This window comes from Myripristis murdjan, chromosome 4 (genome assembly GCF_902150065.1).
Source record: "Myripristis murdjan chromosome 4, fMyrMur1.1, whole genome shotgun sequence".
NCBI lineage: Eukaryota > Metazoa > Chordata > Actinopteri > Holocentriformes > Holocentridae > Myripristis > Myripristis murdjan.
This window is the reverse complement of record NC_043983.1, coordinates 26,233,921-26,261,504: the sequence shown is the minus strand read 5'-3', so window position 1 is coordinate 26,261,504 and position 27,584 is coordinate 26,233,921. Positions and strand designations below refer to the sequence as shown.

Below are 27,584 nucleotides of genomic sequence, written 5' to 3'. Positions count from 1 at the left end.
AATTCAGGCTTCACTGCAACTCCTGACGCGGGTGCCTTCATCACGTTCAAGTCTTAAAGAACAGTATGTGAACAGGACAGGTAACTTTCTGCGGAGGGGTACGTCACTCCATCGCTGGGACGTGATTGGCTATTGAATCTGTCGGTCAAATATTATGTCGGCCCCCCCGTCACCCATAGCAACCAAACTTGTCTCACTGAGCGGAGGTGAGAGAAAACAGTAGGCCGCAAGAGGACAGGAGCTTCAGCTATCACCGGTTAAAACACGGGTAAAGTGACTTTTTCGTCTAATTTTGTAAAGTATAACAGAAAGTGCCAGCATTTCCAGAAATGCTGGCAGCAGAAATGAACCCACTGAGACACTCCACATTGTCCAGGTCGTCCTTTTTAAATGAGAATAGCTGCAGTTTAACCTAGATGAAACTGACTGGTGCATCACCTCCATAGGCTAAAACCCGTAAACAAGATGTAGCTATAAATATAATTATAATTCCGCTATGCTAAGTTAACGGCTAGTAAAGTATGTTTATTACGAGGTTAACGTTAGCGAATCAAATTGTCTAATGACACCAGCAAATGACGGTTAGCATAGTAGAAGCGATGTATAATAACGGCGTTATACAAAGGGCCAACACCATTTATCTACCAAACATCGTCAAACAAAAGAAAAGAAATATAAGTACATACACTAAATGATGGTCTTCTTTTCCATTACACATCCTTGTAAACAGTAGTACTGGAAAAGGACTGCTGTTCAATCATAGGCACTTAACGTTAGATGCCACAAGATGGAGCCACATGCATTGGTGATAGTTTTTCATGGTACACTGCAAGGGCCACTGCACTGCTACAAACTTGTGTGTGTGTGTGTGGTTTTAGCCTTACATCAAGTCTGTAGACGTTTTGGTCTAGGGATAGAAATGGGTGGATAAATAACCCTGAAATGTTTAGTGGGCTGTTTCTATTGGAAAGTGTGCTTGGTCTGCAAAATTTGAATTAAGTCACCTTTTCTGCCTCTCAGTATCAGTCAAGCCAACAAGGAGCAGGGATGTCCTCCAAGACACCCAAGAGCACTGTCAGCAGTGCAGGCAGCAAGAGGAAAGGTAAAGGTGAGTGTTTGAATGCTAATACAGGTTTAACATATGCTATTGCATGGATTTTTATCTTTTAAAGATTCAGATGAAGAGACATTGTTATTTAAATGCTGAAAATGACTGTTTATTCCCACTTAGACAAAAAGAGTGTCACACCCGTACATTCGGAAAGTGTTCCAGGCCCTGGTAAGTGATGAGATCCTGCAAAATAAAATGTATGAGTCATGTTTGTGCATATAGTTTATTTTCTAAATGATGATGCAGGGGGAAAAAACATCCTGCAGCACGTCTCAGTCTTCTTATCTGATCGTCATTCACAGGAAGTTCCATACTGGCCACAGTCAGTCATTTTATCAGACACAGGCCAAATCACATTAACAATGTAGGCATAATTTTTTCTCTCAACACTAATATTGCAGTAGTTACATAAGAAGAAATCAGGATGATTACTCTTACGGTAATTATGATGTGAATTCTTTGATTACATGTAGAGCAGAGATGATAGGAATAATGACAGTCAGAAAAGATGGGGGGAGTGAGAGAAGCATGGCAGAAGGTTAAGTCTTGAGCCTATTATGTTGAGAATTGAGAGCTACATTGGATGCACCTTGGCCCATGACCTGCCATGACATAAAACTGTATAGGCTACAATAAATTCACCAAACTCTTGACCACTGCTGTAGAGGTCTTGTCCACTGATACCACTTTTCTGCTGATGCTTGTGAAATTAAATAAACCTGCAGGAACCTGAATTATTGCTTTCTGAATAGGCCTGCAATGGGCTAGTAACACATAGGAACCATGTGAAATCACTCAGGCTGAACCCTCTTACCACTGTAAGGTGAACAACTGACAACATAAACAAACAGCAAGCAATATTTTTTTGTAATATCATGTATTAATTTTTAGAAAATCCATTGCTTACAAATAAGATATTTTTGCACATCATGTAACAAGCAGCAGTTTTACGGAGGACCTCGGTTGGAAATGAAAACAGTGATAAGATTATAATGTACTTTGTGAAGTTAGAACATTGTCCTGAAGTCCTGAAGCTAGATCAACATGCCTTAATATATTTGGATTCAAGCAACTGGAAGTCTTAAAAGTGGCTGAATACAGTTAAATGAAACTGTTTAGGGATTTTTTTTCTTTATGTTAACATAGGTGTGTAGTTGTTTTCATTTTTGCATCGATTTCCACTACAAAATATGTTTTATTTTTCATTCTAGCTGGTATTATAAAAAAGTCTAAAATTTAACTTGATGGCTCCATGTATATTTGATTACCTCCATTTCTTTGATAGGGCTGGGTCCTCATAAAGAGGGCTACATACCATTCATTCAGATTGGCTTAAGAAGCCAAAGGAATCCAAAATCATAAGCACTGTAATACTCTGAAGTGGTGATGTAATGAGCGTGGTATAGCCCAATCATCTGAGCTGTCTTTGAGGACGGGGAAACTATATGCATTCTTCTGATGTGAGCTTAGGTGTACTGTTGCATAGCCTTTAGACATGCACATGACAGGAGGTAAGCTGTACCATTACTCATTCATGGGTCCTCATTGTCAAGGTTTCCTTTATATTCAGCGCACCAGCCCTGAAAACATGCTTTTGGTCAAATACAGGTCAAACCAACAGAGTATCTTTTCACCACAGATTAGGTCATTGTCTCTTGTGCAAGCTGGTGGTAATGGTGTTAATGGATGGGTTTTTAGAATCAGAATATCTTTGTTTCACAAGCATATTTACAGAGCGCTGAGACTCTGTTCAAGTGAACTGAACAAACACAAATACGCACAACATACAAAGAGTTTATACGGCCAAAAAGAACAGTCCAAGCATAATGCAGTCCTGGACAATCTCCAATATTACTTTTTTGTGACTGCCAACTGATATAAACACCTGCCACAACAAACAAATCAAAAATTATGCAGAAAGTGTATATAAATGTGAGTTTCAGACAGATCAGTGCAAAGTTACCCCCACTGACCTCTGACGTAGAGATGCTAAAATTTAGGTGATATGATCTGACGCCGATCTGGTCGGTCCTGTTGGAATCCTCAACACTGTATTTTTCAAAGATGTGTTTCAGCTGGAAGCAAGACAGGATTTCTGATTAAGGCAGGAATATAGAAAGTACAATTTTTTCAAGTGAGAAGAGATAAAAACATGGATGACTTTTTTCTCCAATGCGTGAAAGGATGAAAAAAAACTGCATATTTTGGAGATCTATCTAAACCGAAAGAAACAAGATTGTACAAATCTCTTAAACTGCTTGTCAAAGCTCAAAAATTAATACCTAATTCACAGTGAAACAGTTTATCTGGGTTGGATTTGCCATAAATGTGATTTAGCTGTAAAAGGTTCTGAATCCCCTTGACATACAGTGTATGTCAAAGGGATGCATACAAGAGCGGTTTGACTAATGACGTGTTTTATAGTGGGTGAATTGTATATGTGAATTGTAATTGTAATTATACGTTTTTTCTCTGGGATAACAATGAACATTTTTTAACCTTGTATAAATTATATCCAAACCTAAGATTAAAGTCTGCAGAGCAGAGGTAGGTCCACTGAGGATGAGTTTCCTATTGTGAAAATATTCTTTCAGAAAAGCAGGAGAGCCAACATAGAGCTACTTTGCTCAGACCAAGTCCAGTTTCTAATTAAATTGTATTCCCTGCAGCATCGAAGGCCACATTGAAATCCAAAGGAATTAAAATTGGACATTGCATTTGTTCAGTTCATTGTTATTCGGTTTCTGCAAGGTCAATGGTCCCTCTGTGGAGAGCAGCACCCGCACCATGAAGTCCTTTAAACCAAATTGCAATTTCTAAAAGATATTAGTTTGACCAATAAAGAGCATCATTAGGGTTGAACCAACTATTTCTTGAACCTTAGATAACATGGACTGTTTGGAGATGGGGTGGTGGTTAGCGGGGCACAATTGGTCAATAACTCTTAAGAAGAGGCATAACCATTTTAAAATACAGAAAAAAATGGCCAGAGAGCTATTGATATTAAATAAAATACTAGGTAGGATTTCTGAGACGCTGCTTCTCACAGGACCAGGGAGGAAATGTCTTCAAAACAAATCATCACAGCAAAATTGCAACTAGTGACACCACTCTGTAAGTTGGGGAAATCTCTATCCTCATTTTTGGAAGGAGAGCATTAAAAATTCTCCACACATCTCAGGAGAGGCTACATTATATTGACTATGAAAGGGGGACAACAAACTGAATAAATAACCCTGAAAATCACCCTTGAGTTTCTACAGCTCTTTGTAATAGAGACAGAGAAAAAACCCACTCATTCACTTTCTGATATTTAGATATCAAAAGTTCTTCCTACACTTGTTCCTAAGACTGATTTTATCAAGCCATGGCAGCAGATATATGCATGATATGTTTTTTTTCTTAAAAGAAGGATTAGTGTTAACAGTACTCGAGCAAGTGCCGTCAAAAGGATTAACAAGCTCTTCTGTGTTGAGCTGAGGCACTGAAGTAGAGTTGTAACTTCACAAAGTCAAAAAGTCCTTGGAGAATTCACTGGCAAAATTAAAAATGTAAGAGTGGGCAGTCGCATTTAGCTGGGAGAAGAAGCAAGGTAAATTCATTACCCTTATGTTAAAATACACACATCTCTTTGCATGCAAAAGTAATCTGGGTGCAAATAACAATATTAAGTCAAGGACTTGTCCCTGTAAATGACTAGGTCCTCTAATACACTGAACAAAATTAAAAGAATCAGTAAGATTCACAGATTCAGATGCAATACCACTGGACAGGCAACAGAGGTGGATGTTAAAATCTCCAGGCGTCACAGTTTTCATTAACTTTTGATCTTAAATTAAACTTAACACTTAACATTTGGTGGCGAGGTGACACAATGACAACAATCCTATGACATCAGGCCATTTCAGCCATTTCATCACTTTTAGCAGCTGCTGAGTTCTCTGCTAACTTGTAACAACAGACTTAAGTAAAGTTGAAACTGTATATTTTCTGCCGTAACATAGATGGAACTATAAAATGTCTGCATTGTGTGGTCAGGAAATATCCTGAGTAGTGCACGCAAGAAGAAACAGGCCCACCAAATCTAACATATGTCTTCAGTGAAGTGCAATATACTGTCTGGACTGCATTCCAAAAGGTCATGGTGCATTTCTTTTCATCCTCTGTTCATCTCTCAAGCAAATATTTCCCATGAAAACAAGTGCCATAGTTGACACATTACTCTACGAAATGAATGGTGTGAGTTTCCACTACAATGATTTGGCATGGGGCCTCAGTGGTCTGAGTAGAAAAGGTTGACACACCCAGCTGGGAAGTGGTTACTTAAGCTGTACTTGAGCATTCCCAGCGTCCCCTCAGCAACCTTGAGGAAAGACTTTGAAGAGAGAGACCGCAAGTACGATCAAAACTATCATTATGCAAAGCCCTGTTTACTGAAGTGTGCACTGGACAGAGCCTGTGCTTAGATATGAGGGATTCTTCATAGATTGTTTATTAAAAGAGCACCTTTGTTGTGGTGGTACAGTGCTGTGGTTTTACATTGTACCAGTACTGGACAGATGACCATACTGAGCAGTTTATGTCTTGGGTTTAGCTCACATGCCAATGGAGTAGCAAAATTGTTTTGGGTTCCCCCTAAAGCATTTGGATGATGCAACTAGTAGGCTATTCATAAGGATTGTAATTCAGACATTGGAGGGTGGTCCACCCTGCTGGGAGGGGCAGTTGAAGGATCAGAGACCTTGCGTGTGTTTGATCAGAAAAACAGGGACTCACAGCACAGTCCGGTGGTTGGGTGACTTTGTGACTTTGTATTTTTGTAAGTGTATCATCCTTTCTGCTTTCTTTGGTGTAGTCCCTTTTGTCTGTCATCCATGTCTCTGTTTCTCTAATGTGAACCCTGCACCATTTATCTGTACCTTTTGGCTTTGCTCCTTTTTACATTAAGTGAAAATACAAGTTGGATTGCCTGCTCAACTTAAAAACAAATAAAACCAGAAATCAGCTTGGGCATCGTTATGGCCTACATGGCTGGGATGTGTACCATGTATGTTCTTGTGATCTGTCTGGTTTATCTCCATATAATTAAATAGTCTGTAAACAAAAAAGAGAAGAATACTTTCTATCCCACCAAGGTCACCCTGATGATATCTTCCCCTTGGTCCTGACGTCGGCCACCCAGGAGCTATTTGGTTGCCGCGCTGATGAGGATGTCACAGGGGAGAGTCCCTACAAGCTTCTGAGAAAAGACGACATCGTACAGGACATGAAAAGAAGGGCTGCAGTTTCAGATTTCAGCACTGTGAAGCAGATCGTGTTGGTGAGGCTGATCTGTTGTCACACACATCATTCAGACAATAACCCCTAGCCATTCTGATGATGCACAGACCCCATTTTAAGGTGTAAGAGACAGCATATCCAGTTGGATCTCATTACCCTCTAACTCTGATCTAGATCTATAGGCACTGACCACTCTATATATTTTTTAATGAATTTAGCCACCTGCTTCTTGTACACTTTGATAGTAGTCTTCAAAGCACCAAGAGGAACGTATACAAGCTCAACAATTCTCGTGCAGGTATTTTCATAAGTCCCAACTAAGAACCAAACGTCATATTTTGCACTGAATCCTGGGAAAACTTCTCCCGGCCTTGGCTACGGCCCATCTTGAGATTATGACAAGGCATACTGGCTTGCAAGATGTGTGGGTGGTTGTTTGTCTTCCCTAGTATTTCTGAACTCTATAACATCTGCGTGCTGTTGATCCAAACCTCAATCCTTCATCCACCATCTTACTTGCAACAACGCAAAGTGCCAAGCCTCCTCGTTGTCCCCTGCATCCAATACACTATGTATCTAAAGATATTATGTCATACAATTATCAATAATTTTTGATATAGAAAGAAATTGAATTATAATGAAGCTGACATTTTTAAAAAATGTAATAGGTGAATGGTAGACATTTAAAAAAAAAAAAAAAAACATTTTTTAATTTGTATCTAACCCTATGATGTTTTTCCTGCTGATAGGATTACCCAGAAGAAGAGATCTTACTGGTTTTTGACAGGGATTTCACCTACGGCCAAGGCTTCTACCTGGTTCTGACACCAGAGGCCAAGGAGAAGATCCTCAATGTAAGATAGTTTTACTTACTACTTACTATTTACTTACTTTACGCTATTGTTCCTAATAACCAGCTCTTGTGAGTTCAAATCTGTCATCAGTCATGCTGAGAGGTCAAAACTTCTTGAGGAGTGACTTTTTTAATATAATTTTTTCTTTGGTTTTTAGCTTTTTAGGGAAGTTGGTGCATTTTATCACTTACAATAATAGATGATTATTTAGTTTGACTGTGCATTTTGACGGCTCAAGAGGCTATTAGATGAGGTGAAAAAGTCTGATTTAAGTAAAGCCATGTCGTACAGCTCTTGACAGTGCAGGGTTTAGAAGCTCTATGCTTCTTTGAACATGCATAATGTCCCTTTAAGCAGACGTAGCCCTTTGGAGGCTTGACAATATCATGTATACTAAAAAAGGCCTTGTAGAAATAAAGTTCATGCAGGCAAATCAGATGGACAGTTTTGCCAGTAATTATGGCAGACCTTATTCCTTCGGTGTGCAATTCCTCCTTATAACACAATTTTTTTTTTAACCTCTATTAATTTTCTCCCATTTGCTAGTTGTCCCATTTGCTAGTCAGCAATATTGCTGATTTCCATTACCACAAAAACTTCATCATCACGTCTGAGTCAGTTTCCACTCAACTGTATTTCCTTCTCCTGTTCTGATCATTGTTCCCATGTTCAGCCCCCACTGCGCTCTGAGACTGAGACATCTGGTGAGTGTGAAGTCTATAAGACCCCAGAACCAAAACTATGGATATCTCTTGGCAGTGAGCAGGATATAGAGGAGGAATCTGTCAAAGAGTCTAGAGAAAAGGTACTGGAACATATTAAAAAAATATTTCACAGATAAGGTAAATCACTGTCCTTTATGAATTAAGTTTTTCCCCATTCATCACACCTCCCACCATTTTACCACTTTGTTCTCTCTCTCCATTCCCCATAAGCTGAAATACAAGCTCTCCAGGGTGCGGAGGAAGTTCGGGACACTGGTCTGTTTCTCCGACTGGAATACAGCAGATGCTAAGGATGGAGACGTGGAGTGTGCTTCTTACTCAGACAGCAGATTCAGCATCAAGCAGATGGAGAGGGACTGCGGGATACAGGCCATTCCCAAACTCCAGAGCTCCAGTGCTCAAACACAGTGGTATGCTTGTAAATGAGGACTCATGAGAGGTGTCTGTTCTTAGACCTACAAGGAAAAATCCCTGTGTATACTAACATGTGCTTTATTGTCACATTCTCTAAAACCCAATTGACCCAAAGCTGGTGATATAATTTCACTTGTTCCAGTGCATTAACTGGGTTCCACCCAGTGGTCTTTAAGGGTTTGTAAAAAATACGATTTTAAGCTAATTTCCCTCTTAGGAGTGACATTTTTTGCAGTGCATGTCTATATACATTTGTACTAATTAAGAGATGCAATTCATATAGCCATATACTGTAGCAATGTGTTCACACAGTCATGCTCACCATATGATAATATTGTTTTTTTTGTAATGTTTAATGTTTTTTTTTTGTTTTGTTTTGTTTTTCATATGTTTCATAGTTAATTCGCCCTCATTAATGCTTCATGCTGAGCGCTTTCCATCCATTTTACAGGAAGAATCAAAAAAATATGTGCACGCAGTATGAGCCAAGAGGGTTTAGTGAAGAAGAAAAAGAGAGCCTCGTCCAGTCAGGGAGTCTGAAGAATTTCATCAACTCTGTGACCCCCAGGTAAAATGGAGCATTTCAGTGATTGATGGAGTCTCGTCTCTCCTTCCTAGGGGGAATATTTTAATGTTTGGGGTGACTGAAAGCCAACCCAAACTCATACATTACTGCAGCAGCCTGAAGGGACTCTCACTCATCTATTATTAAAGCTTGAGCTGTATCAAGATATTCACAAGGAACTTAAGGACACTGACCCACATGAGTCACCTTCCCGCCCACTATAGCTTCTGTTGTTATGGTGTAAGTGTCTTGTCTGCACAGACTATGGGCATTACAACAAACAAACAAACAAAAAAACAGAGGTTTCAATGATATTTACTTTGTAATCTCACTCCCCCACTGTCCTATATCTTTTTTGTTGTATTCCTTTATGTTTAGGTTAGAGATAAGAAAGGAGAATGTAATGTACATTGGACAACTTTGCACAGTAGCTGGGGTGAAAGTCAGCATACCTTTAGAAAAAAAAATGGTTCTAAAAGTTACACATTAAAAAATGTATAATAATAATTTCTGTTATTTTATTGCAGGGTATTGCAATCTCTCCAGCAGAATGAGATAATGGATGTGTTCTTAGACAACTGGACGGCCCTGGGTATAGGAGCTGAGGAGTTTGACACTGGGGAGAGGGCCAACAATCTGATGGTGTATCAGGCCTTCACAGACATGCAATACAGTAAAGATAAGACAATCAGCTCCATCAACTGGCACCCCACCATCAGTGGTAAGGTGCAAAATCTCAGTCTGTACTTGTAGCAGCTTTGTCTCACACCAAAAACATTACTTAAAAAACATTCTGAAATTAACACACCCAATAATTTGAGATCATATTTTACGTACAATAGATGTTTTCTCTCCAATATCTCTGAAAAATGTTATTATCTGGATCACATCACCACGTATCTGTTAAAAGTGAGAGCTCTTGCATTGTATTTTCTACTAAAGATACCTGGGGCAGATGGGTTGGTGGTTTACTGCTCACCAACATGTGTGGAGTGGAGTGCAAATGCAAAAATATTAATCTAAACTTAGTCATGGCTTAAAGTGTCTATGGTAAGATTTAGTCTTGAAATGATGTTGCAATAATTATCACAGGTATTTGTTGTTATACTTACGCTCCTTGTAATCCCTCTGTTACATGTATCAAAATTTCAAATCCCCATCCACTGTGAAAGCATTATTTTCTATCTGCATTACTTGAAAAAGTTGCCAAGCTTTCATCACCCTTATAGAGTTGGCTTTCAGTACGAGCCAGTATGTAAATACCAGCACCAAAACGTGTGATCAGCGCAGCTTATTCAGACTAGGGATCAAAGCTGATCCACCAGTTTCCCACTCAAAAGAGTCAAAGGGGCTTTCCAGACATGCTACATCTGAGATCTGTTTTGCTGCTTCTGTGCTGTTGTAACATTGTGCTCTGTTGTATTGCATGTATTAGGTGTGATAGCAGTGGCCATGACAGAGAATGTGTCCTTGGAGCAACGGTTCAACCAGTCCACTAAGTTCCTCCTCAACCCCCCTCTGATTCTTTTCTGGTGTTTCCATGATGCCTGCACACCCCAGGTAAAATTCTAGTATACTATCACATGTGAGCACTCGTCTGAATGGTATACAGTGAAACTCACAAGTGATTTTTATCAATACAGATCAAAGTGCTTATGCCAGTTCTGTGAAGATGAATTTAGAAAAGCCCCCCCTCACAACCACCACCCTCTCTCTTTCACACATTCTCTCTCTAAATCCTCACTGACAGCGTACAAGCAATTTTGTCTCTTGTCTCACGTCAGATCATTTTGAGACAAGCTTTCATAAGAAAGGATTGAAGGATTTACTTTGTTCTGTCATTCAAGACCATTATTTGCTTTGGCAAAATTGGAGATGCTCTATTGATTTGAATGAGGTACTCAATCAGTAAAAATGGAATGCTAGATCACTCAAAAAGTAATGTGAGTTGTGCATGACGCACACTCTCAATGGTGCATGTATCATGGTTGAGTTTCACTGTCTACTGAGACAATGATAAATATTGTGGTTGATACTGAGTAAAGGAAATGAGAGACATTATACAGGTATTTTGCAGTTTTTGTACCAACTCCAGCAGATTTCAGCATGACTTTGAAAAATGGTCACTCTGTAATGCAGTCCTCCCAAGTCTTTTTCCCCTTATGCCTGGTGAAATGGAATCATGCTGTGTGTGCTTGGTTTTGCGGATTAAAAGCTGAACTCTGTATGGAAAGGCTAGAATAAATAAATACTTGGGATGGCAAGCACCCAGTACTTAAAAGTTTCCACTTTGAAATGTTATATCTCTGCCCCGGGTATGTGGGTTTTCTCTGTTGTTTGCAGTTGCTGCTGGAGTGCCCAGACGACGTTTTTGCCTTTGAGTTCTGCCCCACCGATCCAAATATTATCATTGGCGGTTGCATGAATGGCCAGGTGCTGACTTTGACTCTGTCTGTATTTCTGCCTGCATGTCTGCTTCTCAGTGTTACAGTGCTCTCTAGTTCTCAGCACTGATATACCATACTACTTTCTCTGTAATCTGTTTCCGTTCCTTTCTCTTTGCTTTTATTTCAAGGGAGCCCGATAAGAAAAATAACTAGCATTTACCGAGTAAGCCTTCTTCTCATCCTATTCATATTATCAGCAGCTCCCTTCTTTTGATGATGTTCTCATTCTTCTTTTATCAATATTAGGACAGATAGATCTGGGTACTTTCTGTGGCAGGAAGCGTGTTTGGTGCCAGACTCAGATGTTGATGTAATTAACTTTGTGTTGTGGTTTTCTCAGGTCGTGTTATGGGACATTTCCACTCACGTCAAGTATTTACAAGGATCAATGCCCCGTGTTAGAAAGGAAACCTCTAACAGTGATGCATTTGTAAGTACCCAATATCCTCTCCTTTGTTGAAATGGCTTGGCATGCACAGTGTTGATACAACAGTGCATGACATATCATTGTTGGTGTATTGTATATGGAATCAGTTACTATAATTCTTTGACCGGTGATGATGTAACGTTGCTTTCAAACATGGTTGCTCAGTTTATTAAAGAGGTCTGGATGTTGCGTATGTACTGTAAGGACAGACCGTACTCTCCAAAGGTACTGTATGACAGGGATGGATGATAATATGTTGGCTCCTTGGCTCGCTGTTCACTCTCCTCATCCTCAGCCTTTCATTACATGGGAATGCAGTGGCCTGATGGTCCGTTTCAAGCCAGCCACAGCTGTCACAACTGGTTCCACAAACCTACTAATGCCACAAGTAATTCTCTCCTACTTTGCAGAGTATCATTACGTGACCCTATTTGCAAGCCAGTGAGTATATAAGCAGCCTACTAATATATTTTTATAGCTAATTTGTGTCAGTCGACCTCTTACAAATGCCTCAATCAATCTAACTGAAACTTCAAAGTGCAACAGTCCACCTATGTGGTGCCAGGTGTATTACATGTAAACAGTCACTGTAATTTCCTGATACTCTAATAAACTAATCTTTCCATGGAATATCTGCTTTGTTAGGTGGTAGATGAAGCGCTTCTTAGCCCACGTTGAGACATCCAGGCACCCCGTAACAAAAACAGTTGTGTCCCACAAAGCCTGACCCTGGCTGACATCCTCCTGTTGTATGCCCCCATCATGCAGCCCTCGTTTGCTTTGTGTGTCTTTATTACCTCTACAGCAGAACAGCTGTCCCCATCCCCGCTCTACCCCCTGCCCCCCTCCCCCCTTGTTTCCATTCTCTCTGGCCTTGTTTACCCTTCATTTTCCAGAGTCAACAGCATCAGCCTACACACTCCAGCTGTTGCACAAGCCCACCATCTCCTGCCATAGGTTGTCCCACACATATAACACAGGAAAAATCAGATAACTGCTCTCTGCGTGTTTACAGTGCAAACAGTGGTTGTTGTATCTGCTAAAAGCCATTATTTCAGTGTTGAGTGCTGTGAAAGGTGCGCTCTGCCAGCACCTGTTGCTAGCTTATCAGATAAATGAGGAATTGAAGTCCTCACATGTAGATTTGTGTTCTGTTCCCACCGCTTTACATGATAAATCAAGGAGCAGGTGCACTGCACATCCCAGCAAGTACAATATGTATGTAGAGCCACAGCTAGCGTGCAGCACTCTCAGCATGGTGAGGCAGACATTTTAAGCCAGTGATCGCAGTTTTAATGAAAAGCAGTGCAAACTGTTATCACATGCAGCTCTGTAGGCTTTCAGAGACAGGACACAGTTTTGAAAATGTTGATTTGCTTTTTTCCCTAACTGCAGGTAATCCCGTAGTTGTGCTATAATTGCATAGTAAAGCTACTACCACTACTTTGCTCTTTGGTTTTTCACATCATGTGGCAATGGCAGGACCAGTCATGTGGTTGTTGAAGAAATAATTTGTGATATGTTCTGTTCCAATTTCAAGGTTAAACTAATGGTCTGGCAGCCAGTCATTGGGTGTTTTTAGTTGTAATATAAATATTTATTTTTACTTGCTATATGTGAAAAAGCTGCTGTACTGTTTCAGGATAAATGGTTATCATTGTCTGGAAGCCTTTCCATGTGGATTTAACTGTCAGAGTTTGCTATACATGCTGTACCCTTCTGTACTGTACTCTTTGTGTCTGACCTCCCATCAGGACTTTGAGGAGAACAGAGAGAATGAGACCCCCCTGGTGCGCTACTGTGCTGTTTCTGCAGTAGACAGCGGCCACAAAGCACAAATTACTGATGTCCAATGGCTGCCGCAAACCTTCGAGGTACAAAGGAGTTGAAGAGTGAGGTGCAGAGGGGCTAGAAGGGGCTAACAACCTCAATCCTGAGCTCTGTGGAGAGGCCAAATAGGCAGAATTCTGTTTGCTCACTGACTGAGTTATTCCTAGCATGTTAGCACCTCTGGCACTCTCAACATATTTTTCTTTGAGGAGCACATATGATAAGAGCTCAGACTTGCCACAGTGTTTATCATTTGTTTTTCAGCTTTGCCTATCTACTTTATAAAAAGATAATGGATTGGTGTATTTGTGTGACTACTTAGTAGTACTCCCACCATAATTTTCTTTAAGGTTTTCATGAGCTCATTTTTTAAACATATCTTATGTAAACACTTGTCTAGAATGTCCAACATACCAGGGGTAACTCAACACATAGCAGATGCTTTTAAGCCTTCACACCCAAGTTACACACTGATAGGAAAACACTTAAGCTAAAAGGGTCACATCCCTTATCACCCTAATGATTTCTCCATCTAATTTTGGAATAATGACTCCAGAGTTTGTAATCCACTCAGGCTTAAAAGCCACTTCACAGTAAACAGTTAGGTCTAACCGGAGGTGAGGCAGCACAAGGCATAGTAGAGTAGTCAGAGAAGAGAGGAGGTTGTGAAGGTGAGACTGCATGGGCAACTATTCAAGGCTTTAGCGATAGGTCATACAACATTTAGCAGGAATGCACAGCCTGAGACAAATTGAGACGATATGAACAACAGCGGGCATCAGAGGACTAAACTGCAATGAAAAAATACAGTTGTTTCTGACTTTGGGGAAAATTGACTCCACAACTACATCAGCTTAAATGATTCCCTGTGTGTCATGGCCTCCAGAAGAGTTTTATTTTTAGGGCTCAGGCATTAGTGGCATCTCTGACATCTATGAATATTACCACTATTCATAATGGCCACTGGGACAGCACTGACACTGACTGCACATGTTCCCTAACAGCTGCTTATTATATACAGAATGAGGTCTATGTTGAATTAATATGCTATAAACAAACAATATGACTGCTATCATCATGATAGTAATATTTTTCAGCTTAGTGGTGTTTTTGCCACCATTGTGATAGACAAACACATGTTGCTATCACTGAGAATACATCCAAACAACAAAACAAGTCTTGAGCACTATCGACATATCATAGTAGGGTCCCTTTGTTGTGTCATAATAGTGGCCTAACATATATTTTTAGATTTTACATGAGACTAAACATTTGCTTTGAGTTTTTATTGGTGTTTTACTATACAGAATTTGGTCCATAATCACTTCCAAAGAAGTGCAGTTGTAACTGTGCAATGCTAACAGGCTAAAAGATATCTGTAAGTGAACTGTGGTCTCATGCAGACTAATAACTTCTTACACGCCAAAACAGGCAACCAGCATGCGACCAGATGTTTTTAAAATGTCTCGGTATGCTTGATAAAACAATAAAGGTATTATATCTCTGAGTTTCCCAATGATGCTTGACCCCTGTCTCTACACAGTCAACTGTAATAATAAATCAAGTGGCTGTGAAAACCACTGACAGCCATCAGATTAAGTAAAACAAGGCAATCATCAAATTGCCCCAGGGGAAACCCATAAGCTCCGATATATCTACACAGAGGCTTTGTTCACCACTATCTTCTCTTGGCAGTGCTAAACGTCACGTGAACATGTGTTGATTTTGTAACTCTCTATTTAGGTGACCAAAACGGGCACACCGGTGGAGAACAAAAACAAAACATGTGTTCAGGCCATCACCTGCTCCCCTGACTGGTAGGGTTTATAAAAAATAAATAAATAAAACCATTGAACAATAAAGTACTGACATTTCATAGCTAATGTGAGCTGATATATGGGTCATTTTGACTTAGTAAGTGCAAGTATACCTATTAGTTTATATGTGTCCCTTTACTAATCAGAGTATTATGGTTTGTCACTGTGTCTTTGCCTCTGCCTCTGTCTGTTCACCTGTATCTGTCTTTCCCTCTTTTACTGTCCCCTCCCCAGGTCCTCTCTTTCTCTCCCTCTTCCCCTCTGTCACATTTCTGAATGTTTTGGGGCCTGTGGAATGCTGTATCCTCAGGGAGAGGGTCTGAGTGTTTGTATTTAAATATCAGTTGTACTTATGTGGGCCATTATCACTGCAGATATTATGCTCTGTTTTGTTGCTGTTTACTGGTCTATGAGGTTGTGGGAGCTTTAAGATTGTTAATTATTGATTCCCCTGTTATGAGATGTGTCATTAATGAACAATGAAAGTCAAAGTCTGTGTTGTTTTGGAATCTCTAACAGTCTTTCTCCCTTCCTTTCTCTCTCTCTCTCTCTCTCTCTCTCTCTCTCTCTCTCTCTCTCTCTCTCTCTCTCTCTCTCTCTCTCTCTCTCTCTCTCTCTCTCTCCTCTCTCTCTCCTCTCCTCCTCTCTCTCTCTCTCTCTCTCTCTCTCTCTCTCTCTCTCTCTCTCTCTCTCTCTCTCTCTCTCTCTCTCTCTCTCTCTCTCTGCAGCTCTGTCATGTTCTGGGACATCCGGGTTTCCGTGAACCAGCCTGCAACAAAGCTGAAGCAGAATGTGGATCAGAAGCAGCCCGTGAAATCCTACGGTGTCCCTGACACCTTCAGTCACTTGGACCGTTCCTGGAAACCACTGCTCAAGGTGGTGCAGGATGGATGGAGGGGACAATAAGAAATATGTGATTTGAACTGTAGAACTTTATAACTTTATCAAGAGAAGTGCTCCATGAATTAGGTGAAAAACTAAGCTGGAGTCATATTAGGATGATATGTGGTAGACGGCAAATGGGATGAACATTGTGTTCATGAGCTGAGTGATAGTAATATTTTTCTTTTTGCTGATTAATTTATGGACATTGGTAACTTTATTTATGTTCTTTAATTTTGATCTATTAATTTGTAACTCCCATATAACCATGTTTAATTACCCATAAAACTGATCACAAAAAAAGATTTGAGCAATAGTAAACTCCACCAGTGCTACCAGAATGCACCACCTATGGCAGAACACTTTCTACTGCCATGGTGAAGTTAAACTTGACATTGAAAAATCTATCAAAATGAACACTTGCACCTGTTCATGTGGAGAGAATAAGAGAGAATTGTAAAGTGGAGAGAATAAGCTCAAGCTTTCTATGTCCAGAAAAACATTTCAGAAAGAAAAGTAATGTTTTTCTGTACTGAGCATTTGAAAATGAGCAATTAAACAATGTTATTGGTTACGTGTAATTTTTTTGGAATGGAAGAATGCAGTTTTGCAGCTTAATTTAATCTCTTTCTTGTACATCTGTATGTATGTACTGTATTTTTGACTTTGAAACATATTTAGTTGTTATGGCCAAGTTGTTAGAGCATATGCCAAGATCTGACAGCCAGCGAGACCCGCAGACATCCATAGACTTTGTTTCAGACAAATGGGACTCAGTGAATGCTGCTGATCATCTTACAGTTTTTACGCCTCTTTACATTTGTTAGTCAAGTGATTGACTGTAGTCAAGTGATAGAGGGCAGACAGTGATTTTCTTGAGTAATAATGTTTCTCATCAGTTCTTTAGATGTTAAATGGTTCTTCTCCATCATGCGTCAGGTTTCCCTGCCAATGATTGATGTCAATGGGGAATACAGCCCTTTGAAGTTTAGCCTGCAAGACTACATCTGTGACAGCCATACAGGTAGCAATACAGGTGCGTTTTTTTTTTTTTTTTTTTTTTTTTTTTTTTTACTTGTGGCTGCTTTTGTTTGTCTGTCTCTGACTGCTCCCCCTCCCTCTTGATTCCTTTAGGCTGTTACATGTCTCTCTCGTTCTGTTAACTGTTTATTTATGTCCCGGTCATCCTCTACATTTCAAACCCTAAACTCTTTACACCCTCCCGATTCCCTTCTTCAGTGATGATTTCAAGACAGACAGTGTATTATTGTATATTTTCATTTATTGTATATTGTATATTTAATATACATCATTTATGAAGTACTTAGTGTAATGTATCATTTTCATTATAATAAGAACTATTTCATGAATAAAACCATTTCATGGTTTATTAACTGAATTCAGATGTTTTTTTCCACATAGATTTTTATTTATTGTATAAAGTCCTATCCCTGTCTTTATTTTGCACTACCACTACATCCTTCCCCTATACCCTTTTACTCCCCAAAGCAACACAGGTTGGAAGCTGATTGTTTGTGAATGCAGGTCAGCGAAGAAGCCAGAATACTTCTGCAGTCCTTCTATGTTAAAACGCTCTGGAGTGAGATAACAGAGATGTGAGCAAAGAGACTCGAGACTCCTCATAATCGGCATTTCAAACACCAGTGTCTCCTTTCTGATTCTTCTTGAAAGTGTATGTGTGCACGTTTGTGTGTGTGGGTGAGTGTGTGCATGTGTGTGGGTGCAGAATTATGCAGAATTATGTGTATTTTTTTTTTTATCTTGTGTGTACTCCTTGGTATTGGATTCTTGGATACTGCTTTGGATCGGTGAGCACAGTGATCAGCGGGGCATGGCTCCCTTTCTCTCCTCCTGCCCCACTCCTCTCTCCTCCAGTTTCATAGCACTTTATTAAGCGATACCTCCCAGACAAGGCCCTCATAGTCGCACAGCATTAGCCTTGTTGACTGTCAGCTCTTTGCAATATGATGCTTGGGCTCCTTGAGGGCCAGAAGATGTTCCTGTGTGTCTCGGCTGGTCAAGAAGAGACCTGTCTTTGTTTGGCTGAAGGTCTGCCTCCATAAACACATCTTTGGCTGCTGGCGGTTCTCAAATTAATACGCTCACTTACCAAGGCAATAAATCTGCTGCATTTTTCAGCAGCCTAAGGCCAGTCTGTTATTAGGTTTTAATGAATCCCTTTGTGATTAATACTTTGGTGCTATTTAAGATGTTTTACTCATATTGATTGACACTGCTCCCCCTAAGTCTGCCTCCACCACCATACTCCATACTCAGCTTTTTGTACCTTGCTCCATTTTAGATTTAGACCGCTGGATTCAATCACAGTTACAGAAGTACCCTTTGTAGCAGTCCCCCACCCTTCAACGGTACCGCAAGATTTTCCAAACCAAGATTTTCCAAGCAGCCCCTTTTGGGGATTGAGCAACAGCTGAGCAGCAGTGGTGGATGTAAAAAGTGGGACAACATCCACATCTTTTGCTGTGCTAAATGGTCAGTCTTTCTTCTCTCTGAATGCCACATATCTGTACACTCATCTTGTCCAGGGGAAAGTGGCTATAGAAGGTGTGTGACGCTGACCTTCAATAGCTAATCTAACAGAGCCGGGGTGGGACGTAGTTGGGAACAGCCCACTGATAAGGGGGTGTGAACAGATTGTCCTGTACTGTCCCTGACAGACAGTTGGCCTTTTGTGATGGGAAAGGCCACTTCCCTCACCACCAACCCTGCTCCTCCCACTCCTCTCCCTCACTGTCCTCCTCCCCTCCACACCCCTCACCCTCTTTTTCCTTACTCTCCTGTGTTCCCATCTTGCCAACTCATTCACCTCTGCCCTACACTTCCCCTCCTCTCCTTCATCCCCTCCTCTCTTCTCCTCTTGTCTCCCAGCTCATGCTCAGATTACAGGGCCAACTGCAGCTCCTGCTTTTTTCTCATTTCATTAATTTTCTTCAGATATTTTCAAAGTTCCTTTGTATCTTACTTTACTGATTAGTGTTTTCCAAACTCCTTTTTGTACCTTTCATTTTGAATTTTGGTACTTTTTTGAGATGAAGTGGTTTGTGTTTTACTTTTTATGAAATACACTTTATATTGATTGACTGATTGAGTCACTTCAGGAGTCTTAACACTCATTACAGGTAAGATACACAGTGTCTAGTCTAATTATGAAATCTGACAAGCAGCACACAAAATAGTCATTTGTGAAGGCAAAGGATCAACTGTTTTCAACCATTTAAAAAATACCGAAGGTGGTTTAGGGTAAATGTCACATAACTGCTGGTGTTTGAACAGATTTTCAAAGCAAGCGTGTGCAAGCCCCAGATCGTTCACTTTTTTTCTTTTTTTTTTTTTTTTGATCCTACACATTTTTTGGTTCATTTGTCAGTTCTCACAGCTGGTGAGGACTAACTGTGTCAACCAACTGAAAAGGTGTCATGTACCACACCTTTAAATGTGGAAAAAGTTAAATTGTGTTAACCTTGTGCCCTCTCCTCACCCCCCCACTCCCTCAATGTGTCCCCTGACAGATGCAGCCCACCTGCATGAGGATAGAGCAGAGGTCACCCCAGACTACAGCAAGCTCCAGGTGCCCTCAGCCAAAACACTTAAATCTCTGGACGATGTCAACACCAAGTTCTTTGTAGGGACCGAGGTAACTGAGGTTCACACACGTCCTAGTGTCATTTTAGTTAGTGATGTCAGAGGTTAGTCACCAGCTTCATGACCTACCCCATGCAGAACTTTTTCACCATCAGCAATGTAGCTGTTTCTCGACTTGCTGTTAATGATAATTGAAAACAGACAAAATTACATCTTGGAAAATATCAGGCCAGAACCCACAAAAAATATATATATTTCTGTCAGTCTTTAGGTGGTATGTATGTCCAATTATGACTTTCAGGACACCGCAGAGAAAAGTGTAGTTGGCAAGTTGTACCATTGCTGATTACTGGGACTGGGTTGCTGACATGTTTCAAACCATATTTGAATGCTTTGTGGTTTACACTGGAATTTCAATTGAAAACTATACATGTTGTACCAAAGTGAAATATCATTTAAAGGTGTTTTTTTTTTTTTTTTTTTTTTGCATGGTGCTATACTCCACGCTGACAGTTTCGTAGCTGAAATGTCTTTCTCTTGAACATATGAAGCATATGGAGCAAGCAGCTAGTCAAGACCAACACACCTGCATCACCATGTCTATTTAAGACTGAGGAATACCCAGGGTGTACAGGTTTATTGCATGTTTCCTTTGTACCATTTTCCATAATTTCTGTTTGCCATGTTTTTACTGTTAACAGGATGGGGAGATTGTTTACACTGACTGGAGATTGGAGAAGGACAATGATTCTGGACGGCTGCACAGTGAGTTCTCTGGTGCACCATTATCAGTGTTGCCTGGCTCATGGACAGTAATTTGGGTCAATGTAAATTTTCCAGGCAATCCCAATTCTGCCAGCAAGGATGACCAACATTATTTTTTTCATGATGGATGGATACCTTTATGAACTTAAAACTCAACCATGAGAGAAGGGTTCTTTTTGTCTGTATGATCCTTTTTTTTTTTTTCTTGGATAATTTCCTCACCCTAGGACATTGTCTGAAGAGACTCCGACAATACCTGTAATGTTGAATATCATCTGTACAATTAGAGACAGAGGTAGATTGTTTATTGTTTGAGGTTGCCCGTAGAAAATGCTACAGCCTAGAGACAAATTAGCGCTGCCACTGACACATTTATCACAACAATTATTAAATTCTATTTTTAGTTTTCAGTTTAATTGATTTTATAACCATCATTATGTGAGCTTGGTTTGGCAAGCTAGTCGAAGTTGCTTACCCTTATACATTGCCCCTTTAGTTCTCAGTTGCTGAATAACGAAGTAAAACCAGCTATTAGCATTAAGAGGAAATTAAATCACTGTATATACTCCCCATAAACCGAAAACTTATTTGGCCAACGCCAAAGTTATTACAGTGGGGAGCTTGGCAAATAGACACGGCACCAACAAGCTTACAAGCACAGACACATACATACAGTATTCCTCTGTCTCTCTGTCTCCCTCTCTCTCTGTCTCTCTCTCTCTCTGTCTCTCTCTCTCTCTCTCTCTCTCTGTTTCTGTCTCTCTTTCCCTTTCTTTCTGACTTATTTTACCGGTTTTCTGTAAACATAGTGATTTCTTTGTGCAGTTGACGTCCTCTGGGCTGGGACTTATTCACATGACCTTTCTATCAAACACATCACACAACACTTTACTCTTCCTCTGTCTTTCTGTCTCTTGTCACTCAGGTGCCAAGCCTCTCCATTGTTTTAATGTCCATGACTGGTGGGTGAATACGGTGCAGCGATCACCCTTCTTCAAAGACGTTATATTGACAGTGGGAGGCTGGAACTTTGCCATCTGGAAGGAGGGTGTCATGGTAACAACACCCATTGCTTCAAATATAGCTCTGAGTAAAAAGGCTTGCTAACTTGTAAATACACAAGACAAAGCTTAATATACTGTACGCCTTTCACACAGTTTTATTTGGTTGCGATGAACAACATGAAATGCTTACAGTAAGATGAAACTGGTAACACACAACACTGACTCCCTCTTAAATGTCTTGGCCTCCTATGACCTGAAACATCCAGGATGGTACCATCTTTCAGTCGCCACCCTCCACGCAGGTGTGCACTGCGGGATGTTGGTCCCCATCCCGACCAGCTGTGTTCTTCATTGGGAAGGCGAATGGAAACATCGAAGTTTGGGACCTGCTGGAAAAGACCCACGATCCCTCACAGATCCACAACATCACCTCCACCAAGATAACCTGCATCAAACCTTGGATTTTCTCCTGTGAGTTCATCCAAATAACAAAAGGTGTTGTTTGTGTTTAACATCCCAGCTGTTGTGCCCCATATACAAATCATCAGATATGAAATGATCACATGATGCTGACATGTTATTGTGTAGCATATAGACACTTAAATCAGCTCACTTAGTCCACACTCAAGCTGTATTGTGCCAGTGCAAATCTTCACCATACATCTTGTTTACCTGTACCTTCTCCATTCTTCACTATCCAGGCTTGTAGGGCTGTCCCTGACCTGTGATTCCTACGGTCCACCAAATCCCTTCCTTTCTCACTCAATCAGTTACTCTTTCACATGGAGTCTGCCATGTGAAATCATTGAATCATGTTAAAACATGAATGTGGTCTTTGTGTTTTGCACTTTTTGCTTCCATTCAAATTACTCATCCTTGCCTTCTCAGTCAGTTGAAGATGAAAGATGTACTAGTGAATCAAAATTCCTCTGAAGCCATATTAACTATGCAAACTTCTACGAGGAAGTATATTTCTATCCATTCTTCTTCTGGTGGTCAGACATAGTCTGCAAATGTGACCTTTTTTGTTTGATGTCAGAAATGTAAGACTCTTTTACTGCTTTTATTTATTTATTTATTTTATGCGTACAGCCAAACAACACTTCTTGGCTGTGTCTGATGACAAAGGAATGCTCCACATTCTTGAAATCCCACGGATGCTCTACCGCCCCTCCTCTGATGAGGTAAGCAGAAACGTCATTATCTGTATCTATTTTTTCAACCTACAAAATTATCTGTCTCTGTATATGGATTCAGATGGCAGAAGTGAGCGTGGTTTATACCTGAAGTCACATTAAATCAGGCAAATGTTGTATTTTCTTACCTAATATTCACTAGCAGTGCAATTGTTGTGGTTTCAAAGCCTCATATTTATTTTATATTGGCATATAATTATTTATGAAATATATTTCCACATCTTCATATAGTACTTTTTATCTCTCTCTCTCTCTCTCTCTCTCTCTCTCTCTCTCTCTCTCTCTCTCTCTCTCTCTCTCTCTCTCTCTCGCTCTCTCGCTCTCTCATATTCTCTTTTTTTTTTAACTAAACTAAGTTTTATGAATTGCCTGAACCCAACCACCACCCCTGCAGCTGAGAAGGGGTGCCTGAACAGTCAGTGGTTGTCATTTTTTAAAAACATAATTTGTTATAGCCAGGCTCTCTCTGTCACACACACAAACACACACACATACACACACCAGCAAACTTTGAGCCACCTTTCCCTGCTGTCACTCAGGGAAACTCTCACATTGAGGAGGAGGAGGCATCAGATACAGGGGCTTGCCAGACAAAAGTCTGATGTGGCAGCTGGATTTCTCTCTCTCTCTCTCTCTCTCTCTCTCTCTCTCTCTCTCTCTCTCTCTCTCTCTCTCTCTCTCTCTCTCTCTCTCTCTCTCTCTCTCTTTCTGCCCATGTAAAGTTGGAGGCTATAAGGACTCGGCACGCTGACTTTTTTTTTTCTCCTCAAATCCGAATAATAACAATGGGTTGAATACAGTATTTGGATTTGGATACATCCCTAGTAAGCAGTCCAACCATGCCATGCATAAATCACCTTTAGTAAGAAGATAATGTTTTTTTTTTTTCTGTATATTTTGTCATAAAGAAGAAATAACATACTGACATACACTTAAGCTTGAGGAGGAGGGTATAGTCATAATTTGTGGGTAAAAACTACTAATACTACTAAAACTAGAACTACTAAAACTACTATTACTGCTAAAAAACTACTCCAGCACTCAAGCACATTTGCAGCACTTAAAGTTTTGCGTTAGAGTCTCTTTCTGCTTGTACTCCACTCCTGTTTTGATTAAAACAGTTCTAGTCCATCCAGTCCAAGCAAAATGATGGTGTGTTTATCATACATCTCGACACTACCCAATATTGAATGCTCAGTCATTGCATTTATCGCATTTAATGTGTATATATATTCATTGTCTGATATTAGCAATCTTGTGATTTGGTAAGACACGTAGATGGGCTCTTTATTTAAACTGTCTCTGTGGTTCAAGTCTGATGTAGTGAAGTGCGCTCAAAGGATCACTGGTTTGGCTGTCTAAATAAATTACACTATGGGAGCTCCTTTGCAATATTGAGTACTTTTTTTCTTGCAGTTAATACTGGCATGCTAGTCCCCTGGTATCCACACTTCCTCAAGGTCATCAAAGAAACTTTGTTGTGTTGTCAGTCTTGACCTTATTTAATTATGCATATATCTTACCTTGAGACTGCGAACCAATACCTTTGTCCTTTCTCTGTGTGCAGAAACTAAGGGTAAGGATATACTTGGAGACTGAGGTGGACAGGCTGGTGTATTTTACGAAGAGGAGAGATGTATGGGCTGAAGAGAAGAAAGACACTGAGGCCATGGAACTGAAGAAGAAATCGGTGAGACATGAATTCTGATTCTAGTCAGCATATATTATCTAACTGCAGAGTCAGAAAGGTGGGTTTATAATTGGGGATTGCAGGTTCAAATCCCCTGGCAGGACAGGGAAATCTAGACAAGATAAGCTGCCCTCTCCAACAACAGAAACTGCTGTTATGTGCCCTCGAGTGAGACCCTACATCCTGAGCCCCGAACCCCACTTTAAGAGCCTAGTAAAGGCGAGCACTCCTCTGAATGGTACAGTGAGATTCGCAAATGGTTTTTATCGACCCAGTTAAAACTGATGACACTAGTTCTGCAAAGATGAGACCATAAAAGCTGGAAAAAGGCATCTCTCTCCCTCTCTCTCTTTCTCTCTCTCTCTCTCCCTCTCATGTTTAATTCATTCAGATGGTTATTTGATCCTGGGCATCCTGGGTAGAGTGTGGTTATTGACAGCCAGTGCCTGGCAGTCTGTCAGCTTGTTGGCTTTGAGCCGACTGCTGGAGCTACATCTCTTAGTGGAAGCTCTGAAACCTCTCCAGCTCTTCATCCGCCTATACTTTCATGTTTTAGTATTATCAGAGGAGGGTAACTGCTGAGAAATATACTGTTACACTGCCTTTTATAATTACACTGAAGGTTGGTGTGCTACAATTCCCGGAGAATGAAGCAGGCAAAACAAGGGAACTGAAGTGTAAAGTGAGTGGAAATAGATTTCTGTACATAATGTGTGGCTCTTCACAAGTGTTTGGTGAATTAATGTGTTTCTTTTAGTGTACAACACAACCTTTTTTTGTATGTAATAATATTTGTTTGCTCTTTTGTTTCTCATAATGAGCCTGGTTGCCAAGGAAACACTGAATTTACTCAACCATTTTCATAACTTTGATGAAGAGTTATTCTCTTCTTAACAAACTGAGAGTAACCTTCCACGTTATTATCTTTAATCTTAGATGATCATAGATTCTTAGATTAATCTCAGAGGAGCCAAGACCTTGGGGACACAACCAGCCTTTTATGGTGCAGTAACCTCACATTTTTTACCTGTTATTTGTTTTTTGTTTTTTTTAATTTTTTCATTTAGTCATACATAGTAATTGTTTCTGCAAACAGGCAACATGACTTAATTGTCTCACATATGCTCTTATGGTGAAATAGTCAAAGAACCAGAAAATGTCACATTTTCTTAATTAAAACTGCAGACTATCTTTTGAGGTACATTTTATATCCAGCCTTTATTTGTCAGCTGATATGTATGCCCCAGTTAAATGTAAGTTTAAAAACTTGACCAGGACAAGGGACCTCTACAATTTAAATAAATGGTACTGTATTATTACTGTTTTCTTGTACATGTCAATGTGTGGGCACGCCTTTGTGTGTGTTTGTGTGTGCTGCTATGCTGTCATTAAAGGGAAAATCAAAAGTGATTTTTACAGGAAACTGTCTTTAGGAAAACCACTTTGTCCACAAATTGATTGCCCCTGAGACATATTGCAAGGGAAACTGCACTGTCATGAATGTTGAAAAAAAAAAAAACATTTCCTCCGGGTAAGAAGAAATTATATGGCAAAAGTTATCCAATTGTTTAATTTGTACATTTTGCTCTCAAGCAGATGTATTCCTGTTGCAAGGAAAATGTAGATCCTGTGAATGTGTAGTGTCCTTGAGAGAGAATGCACCTGTGGTGAAGATGAGCCCAAATGTGGTCTCTATTATGTTCTCTGAAAATGAAGGAAACTTTGTTCTTTTATTCAGCAAGCAATACGTTTCCAGCAAATGATAACTTAAAAAACGTAAAGAACTTAAAGAACTTAAAGATCGCGGTTTTCACACTTCAGTGGAGAATTGGTCTGGTAAAACTTGCTTAGACTGGCTGTTGATCCACTGAATTATGAAACATATGGCGTATTCCTTTCAGGCAGTCAAGCTTGTTCTGCGGCCTCTGCGTCTCAATGGGTTTAAGCACTTCTGTGACATTTTACTTCAAATAAGTCAATTTTACAATTCACTAATGATGTAAATCCTTTAAATCAGCACTTGACTTAAAGTTAGTAGTCTGCATTAGTGGTTGGCTGATGAGATGTCAAGGTACCGAAATTCATTGGTGAATGGCTGAAACATACATAGCCCTAAAAGAGTCATAAAATTTGGATTTCTAACTTTGTGTGATCCAGATCTTACCATGTCATCCCTGCTTCAATGATCTGGAAGTGCCAGATTGGTGATGAGGACTAAAAAATTCTTTTTATCTGGCCCTGTGTGACTCCCGCCCCGCTGTTGGTTTTGTCCCCAGGAGCCGATGAAAAGCCTGGACTATTTTAACGAAGAGGAACAGAAGGAATATCAGGAGTACCAGGAGCTGGAGACGTCCATTCTGAAGAGCATGGGCCTGCTGCCGGCGACTGACAACATGAAAGAATTCTGACATCTCACACAGTACCAGTTATTTTTTGTCAAATATGATTCCTTGAACTATATAACAAAACTTTGTGATTTAACACAAATACATGCCAGCCTGTATTTTCACAGTGCCATGGTTTAGTCTGGTCTTTCACCAGTCATAATTGTAAATCTTTGAAGAATTTTCATCTTCATTAGCTATTTGTGAAATATGTAAAGTGTTAATAAAAATAGTTTACCAAACATAGACAAGCCGCTCTAATTAATAATATGAGGACTTGGTTTTGCCATTGACATTTAGATAGTCCTTGGGCTAATGGCTCAGCACCACCAATGGATTTTTCTGATCACCACATCAGAGATCTCGTTACTGTGTAATGCCATCCATTCGCCCCTGTTCACCACCACTCCCCGAGGATCCAAGTAATGAAATACATTTTGGAATACCTCAAGGGTCTGAACTGGGCAGGAAATCATTTCATGGTTCCTTAATTTCAAGATTATTTTCATCTGTTTTGTTCTGTAACTGTGTTTAGCATCGAGAATTACTGTATAAATAAAGATTTTTAT

The 27,584-nt window shown here is 40.0% G+C and overlaps 1 protein-coding gene across 1 annotated transcript; it reads left to right on the top strand.

Annotated features, from left to right (window-relative positions):
* Positions 1 to 30: 30 nt before the first annotated feature.
* dnai3 (dynein axonemal intermediate chain 3) lies at positions 31 to 27,584 on the top strand. The gene is made up of 23 exons (XM_030049200.1): positions 31 to 268; positions 1,021 to 1,108; positions 1,232 to 1,279; positions 6,247 to 6,431; positions 7,141 to 7,245; positions 7,919 to 8,050; positions 8,181 to 8,380; positions 8,836 to 8,952; positions 9,477 to 9,670; positions 10,385 to 10,509; positions 11,293 to 11,382; positions 11,737 to 11,826; positions 13,578 to 13,697; positions 15,397 to 15,470; positions 16,199 to 16,346; positions 17,292 to 17,388; positions 19,904 to 20,028; positions 20,678 to 20,741; positions 21,667 to 21,797; positions 22,012 to 22,216; positions 22,838 to 22,929; positions 24,509 to 24,631; positions 26,908 to 27,584. The coding sequence occupies exons 2-23, from the start codon at positions 1,048 to 1,050 to the stop codon at positions 27,037 to 27,039; spliced, it is 2,658 nt and encodes an 885-aa protein (XP_029905060.1). The 5' UTR covers positions 31 to 268; positions 1,021 to 1,047; the 3' UTR covers positions 27,040 to 27,584.

Bases quoted from the DNA above. Each gene is read 5' to 3' on its own strand.
- dnai3 (XM_030049200.1), top strand. From the start codon at position 1,048: ATGTCCTCCAAGACACCCAAGAGCACTGTCAGCAGTGCAGGCAGCAAG. The intron at 1,109-1,231 runs GTGAGTGTTTGA...ATTCCCACTTAG, and splicing joins CAGCAAGAGGAAAGGTAAAG to ACAAAAAGAGTGTCACACCC. The intron at 7,246-7,918 runs GTAAGATAGTTT...TCCCATGTTCAG, and splicing joins CCAAGGAGAAGATCCTCAAT to CCCCCACTGCGCTCTGAGAC.